The sequence below is a fragment of the Fusarium oxysporum genome, genomic scaffold, assembly GCF_000149955.1.
Source record: "Fusarium oxysporum f. sp. lycopersici 4287 supercont2.49 genomic scaffold, whole genome shotgun sequence".
Lineage (NCBI taxonomy): Eukaryota > Fungi > Ascomycota > Sordariomycetes > Hypocreales > Nectriaceae > Fusarium > Fusarium oxysporum.
Window position 1 is genome coordinate 1,721 of NW_017264851.1, and position 6,465 is coordinate 8,185.

The window sequence follows — 6,465 nt, forward strand, 5'->3', positions numbered from 1 at the left end:
CAGGACTTCGAGTTGGGTTATTCTGTCATGCCCAAAATTCTCCGTTTCGCCTTAAATTAAAACCCTGCGAATGGGACATTAACTCGTGACAGTTGAGGCCTCCTGACCGTTCCATTGTGTTGGTCAGAGTCGGCCTACATCGGAATCGTGACCCTTCTACGAGTCAAGTAAGTTGCATCGTATGCACTGTTAAGAGTCAAGAGCATCAGTCGCACTAATCTTAGTCGTCAAGATTTCCACTCACCCTCATATGGGCCGAAAGGAAATAGCGACCAGGGTAAATGCCACTACGCTCTTCGACCCAATACCATGTGAGTGCGCCACGAACCACAACAAATACCCTTATAGAGTGATGTACGCAAGATACGTCTTTGTCTTATCATGAGAGAAGCGGAGAAGACGAAAAACTGGCTCGGCTCTTTTCGCAATATCTATCCCACACGGACTGAATGACGGCTGACAATGTTCAGATCAACTGAATGAATGGAGCAACATCTACGTCAAATTCATTCATTTACAGACCTGGGCATCATTGAAAAGCCATAAGATAATCCACTTCGCCGATGGAAATGTTATACTTCCAACTCGTTTCCTTTTCATATAGCCATATGACTTAGGCCAAGTCCTTGATTTAATTTAATGCCTTATGTTTGTTTAATGTTTAAGTAATTCGAGGTAACATGGGGCAAAACGCTTCAGAGCAGCTTAGACTATCTACTAACCAGAACAATCCCTCATGCCGTTTTGGAAACACTATTCAGACTGTAATAGCTCTGAATGGGTTCAGAAATCTTTCTTAATACCTACTTTAAAACTAATTAAGCATCCTCTGTCAGGGTATACACTTCAACTTGTGCAATGCCGGTACGAGCCGGTATCGTAGTCGCAATAGGGAAATCACCATAGTCAGGCTCCTCATTTGGCATGACCACGGCCTCGCCCCCTCTTGTCTCATCACCGTTGAACGTGCGCAGGACATGGAGCTTTCCCTCCTGGTCACTTTCCATCTCCTTGACATTCTGGAGACCGGTGAAAGTAACCCCCTTTGCCAAACCCTTGAAGCGGGCCTGGAAGCCGTATCCGACGACAATGAACTTACGATCAGCCAACCTGATAATGAGGCCTCCGGCGGGGCCTGGCTTGCCAAAGGTAAAAGCTCGCTCCACACTGACCTCAATGTCTCCGAATACCCTGACCCATGGCTTATCGACCCTAGCCGCTATTTCAACCTCGTCAAAGAAGAATCCAAACCGGTTAGCAGGTAAGGCACTCAAGATAAAGTCTTTAACCTTGGTTAGGACCTTGTACTCCCTACCAATGGCTTCAGCTCCGGTATCAATGCCGAATGGACTCACGCCGAGGGCGCCATATGTTCCGTAAGCTAGCCACATCCTGCGACCACCTTCCCCGTCCCGTCTCTGCTCAGGAATGAAGAGCGGATTGCCCTTAGCCGTGTAATCTCTACAGATCGTCTCGTAATCCTGCATATAGAGATCCGGCGCGAGAAAATCCAACGAAGGTGCATTAAATTCCCAGATATCGGAAACATGGGCGCAAGGCCCACCAGAAGGGTAAACGCCCGGTCCGGAGCCGCCGGCTACGACGGCCGAAGTAATAAAGGAACGGGATATGGCAGAATCTAGATCTGCTGGTGAGTCGAGGTTGAGCCAGATATTAGCATAGAATGGCAACGGGTAACTGGATTTGCCCGACGCAGCGACTATTTCAATATAGCGGGAAAAGTAAAATGCCATGAACATTTCGTCGGCAGACGGTCCGGCTCCAAATACTTGTTCCCACGAGTGCTGTCCGCTTTTGGGGATGTTATGAAATCGCTTCGCGAATTATGGGTGCGGGTTGTCGGCCAAATGACGGAGTAGCTCTTCCGGAACTGGTTCCTTAAAAGCTGCCTCAGCTATGGGAGATCTATCTCTGGAGTCTCCGAGCATCCCTGACTCGTTTTGAACTTGGACCATCAGTACCGTGGAGTAGGCTTCATCAAGCTCCCTAATGTGGGACATTAGTGTGCCAAAAGCCTTTGCATCGGCCTCAGCACACTCAACAGATAAAGGCGTTATGATATCGAGAATCTTTCGGTTGCCGCCTGCCTCGATGCTGCGTACTCGGGGGAAGCGTTTTGAGTCTGTTTTCACCCACGAAGGGACGTAGGTGCTGAGAGCGTTCTTGTACGTACCAAACCACAAGAGTATAAGGTGCATACCTTGCTCCCGGGCGTCGACAATGACCTTGTCTAGCTCTGCAAAATCAAATTCGCCCTCGACTGGCTCAATCTGCTCCCAGGAAATAGCACCAAGCAATGTGTTGATAGCTTGTTCTTTCATGGCTGGCCATACCTCGGCCATGTAGCGGGCTGAACTGAGAGAAGAGTTGTGTAACTCGCCGGCGAGCATAAGGAAAGGCCTTCCATTAACGATTAGATGACTACCATTGTCATCGCGTCGGAGATGAGGATGCTGCAAAGACTGATCTTTGGCGCTGGTAGTCATTGTTGCTGAGTAGTTGCGTACGGTAAAATGTTGGTAAGGCGTTCGTCGTTTAATGTGACTTGTCTTTGTTAAATCGATACCGAATATAAGAAGACCCTTTTATTTATCGTGAGGTAACGATGATATTTGAATCCTCGTTCGGAGCTGCTGCTGTCAGCGCGACGAGTTCTATGAAGTCTTGTATATTTCATGTGAGAGATTTCTGTCATTCTCATCATGGATGTTAGCTGGCTCGAGAACCGTGAACCGTTCAACGGCTGACGTAATTCCCCGCATGGCCTGCTCACTTGATTGTTTGGCCGACGTTCAGATGGGGATCATAATAGCTCGGATAATTACTACGTGCAATCGGTGTTATTGCGGGGTTGCAGCACATGCATGCCAGAGAGCTAACGTTGAAAGTTAAAAGTTCCTATCTAACCCCGGGGACGACCACATGGGAGGATTAGCAGAAGATACATACTTTTCAAGAAATATTTCTCAGCGTAATATATTAGGTATTAGTAATTATACTTATCTATAATATAAGAGGCAAGAGGCAAAGAGATTATATAACTAATGTATAAACTATAAAACTAAGTAGGGCACTATAAGCGTAATTAAAATTTATAATATAATTATAATTAGCCCTTATTAAGCTATAGAAAAGAAAAGAAAAACTATTATAACTTATAGGTTTATTAATACTTAATTATCTATATGCTATTAAGGATACTTCTATTAAATCTGCTAATATAGCTAGTAAGGAAAGAGATAAAGAGGAGTATATTTAATTTAATGCAGTAAGGCATATTCTACTATCTCTCTTTTGAGCAGAGTTAGAAGAGTTGCAACTTGCTATTTTCAGCAGGTGCGGTTATTCCGGTCATTATTAAACAACGTTGATAGATTGGTGAGGCAATGCAGTAGCGAGTAAAGATGGTTGTGGCGAGTGGTGAAGTGGTTTGGAAGTGGGAGCAGTGGTGTTGTATATATTCGGTCGAGTCTTTATCGTCATGCCTTTAACTTGTGAAGTTTGTGAGACATTCGGTCGGTACCGTTAGGGACTCATGGAGAGAGGGTGGACAGGGACATTACCCCACAAACCTTGTGATCAGCAAAACCGTACAACGTTCGACTTCTGTACCCCAGACTTTTCCGCGCATGCCCAAAGCGTAAGAAAATGGTAAATCCAAGCTTAGCCCGTCCTAACCCTTGAATGGGCTAATTAAGGATTGGGCTTGTAAATATTGGTACTAGAAAGTGGCAGATCGGCTAAATGCTCCACGTGAGTATCGCCGAAGCATTTGGCCGACGCTTATTATGGAAACAAACAAAGGTGCCGTCGACACTTGGTATTCTACCGAAATTGTCCGACTTTGATCTCGATCTCGGGAGGCTTTTCGTTCAAGTCAAGTCAAACCTTGATGCGCAGAAGCAAGACCAACACAACAACCAATACCATAAAAGATTTCCAGATAAAGAGGACTTCTTTCATTGAGAGTGCCTTTGAAGTGTGATGGATGATATGATGATTTGGAACTTCACACTGAGTACGTACATTGGCCTGCATTCGACTGTTCAGCTATGGTTCTTGTTCTGGAGGGAGAGGAGAATAGTGCCTTACTGTCATACTCTGGGATTGTTTGGGGTCATTTCGCGTCCTTGTCACATATTTGCTGTACATGGACTGCCGTACAAAATGGCCCTGTTCCATCGCCTGTCACCCTACACAATCAATGCATTGGACTTTCTTCAGTCCGCACTAGCACAATCTCCAAGCTAACTGACTTGGGCGCACCGCCATCCTTGACGCTGGGGCACAAACGTGTGACTGCTAGCATCGATTCGAAGCTCAATAGTGTTGGGCTTAAGTAAATGGGCCTCTACCTCATGCATTGGCCCATTCGCATGCGACCGGGTGATACCAGTGAACACCACCGCAATTGGAGAGAGATGCAGAAGCTTGTAGAACCAGACAGAGTCAAGAATGTGGGAGTCTCAAAGTCTAGAACTTCCCATCTTCAGGGATTTTAAATGACTCAGCATGGAAGGTCATTCAGTGCCTGCCGCCTCTTCTTCCCCCGCCACACCACAACAACTTTAGCCTGACGAGCGCGTATCCCCGGTGAAACAAAAACAATCGTTGATCCCATTCGGATCATCCCAGCTGTCAACTAGGTTAGATTCCAACCATGCAATCCCTTCGGATAACACGGCCAAAGCTATTCACACTACTGCCTGCTTCCATTTGGGCAACATTAACCCCTCCCGTCATAGCATTAAGATCAGAGAAATAAGGAGAACCAGGAGTAAGCGAGGCTAAATGATCCATCCAAATCTAAACGTGAAATCAAGTAGGTTCTTTTGCTTAATTAATTAACTCGGCACAATTATTTTGCCCAAGATATTCAACCGTCAAGTCGTTCTTTATCTGACAATAGGGTCATCAAGCCTGGGAAATACTTAAAGAATACAACCGAAGCATATTTCTACCAGTCGACTATAATACCACTTATACAGCTTCCCCAGAAGCTGTTAGAGAGTTCGAGAATCCACTTACCTTTAGGATTCAAACTAACAGTTATAAAGTCATCTAGTTAGGATTTAAAATCATAGATAAAACTATCTAAAGAATATAAACTTAAGATAAAGTCTTATCCTAATACTTACTAATAAGTTTAATAAGTATATATTCTAATTAGTAGTTACATATAATATAAATAAATATAATTTCTCTGTAGTATGCAGTATATTTCTTGGCAATAAACCTGTTGACTAGGACTTAGGGCTATAATATTTAAAACAGAGAAGCGGCCTGGTTCTTGCTCTGTAAGTCAGTGGTTATATATAATATAATCAGAGCGGCATAAATTCCTCTCCACCAACTAAAGCATATGCAAAAGGGCTGTAATTTTATATATCTCGCTTTTTCTAGTTATATATATAACTTGGTGCAACTAGGAAATATATATTATTTTATATAAAAGGGATATATATACTCTCCGCTCCTTAAGAGCTGCCTTTATAGAGATTTTATATATAACTAACCTAGAGGAGCTATTTAACTATAGTAAAGAAAAAAAGAATTTCTTATATAATATATTAATATTATATACTAGTTCTAGTATAATAATAAAAAGATTATACTTTCTTAACTTAATTATATTTTATATTATAATAAAGTATTAATAAAGTTAATAAGTATATTAGCTAAATAAGTATATTAGCCAAAAATCCCTTATCTTATATCTAAACTATCTAATTAATTAATTCCTAACTACCTAATATATTATAACCTTTAAATAAAGTTAGAATTATTCTTATACTTTAAGCCCTTTAAAATAACCTAGAATTAAGTATTTAATATATTATAATAATATATTAAGTTAATTATAATACTTTTAATAACTATTCTAATAGTATTTAATTATAAAGTAATTAGGTCTTAAAGTTAAAAAAAAATAATTAACCTAGAAGAAGAAATAATAACTAAGTTTATTTTTAATTTAAATTTATAAGGATTTTCTTTATAATTATATTTTATAAAAGAAATAGTTAATTCTCTTTTAGCTAATTATAATATATTACCTATTAATAAGTACTAGGCTTATAACCTTATTAAATAATAACTAAAGCTAAAGATATATTTATTTTAAAAATATAATTACTAAAAAGCTAGATATAAAGATTTAATTATTATTTATAGCTAGTTTAAGCTTATTTAAAATATAATTATAAAGTATAATATTTAATTAAATAATATTTAAAAGTTTAATAAAACTGGCTTTATAATAGACCTTATAATAGCTAAAATAATAGTAATAGGCTTAAAAAGGTAAAAAAGACTAAAATTAATATACCTTAGAAATTAAAAATAAATTATTATAATCCTAGTAATTAATACTAAAGGTTAATTAATCCTATTATTTATTATTAGTTTAGGCTAATATTATCTTATAAATTAATATTAAGAAAA

General features: G+C 39.9%; 1 protein-coding gene across 1 annotated transcript; it reads right to left on the reverse strand.

Annotated features, from left to right (window-relative positions):
* Positions 1 to 818: 818 nt before the first annotated feature.
* FOXG_17401 (uncharacterized protein) lies at positions 819 to 2,507 on the reverse strand (the record flags this gene model as incomplete). Its single annotated transcript, XM_018397405.1, has 2 exons — positions 819 to 1,645; positions 1,874 to 2,507. 2 exons carry the CDS (start codon positions 2,505 to 2,507, stop codon positions 819 to 821), a joined length of 1,461 nt encoding a protein of 486 aa, XP_018258388.1.
* Positions 2,508 to 6,465: the final 3,958 nt, after the last annotated feature.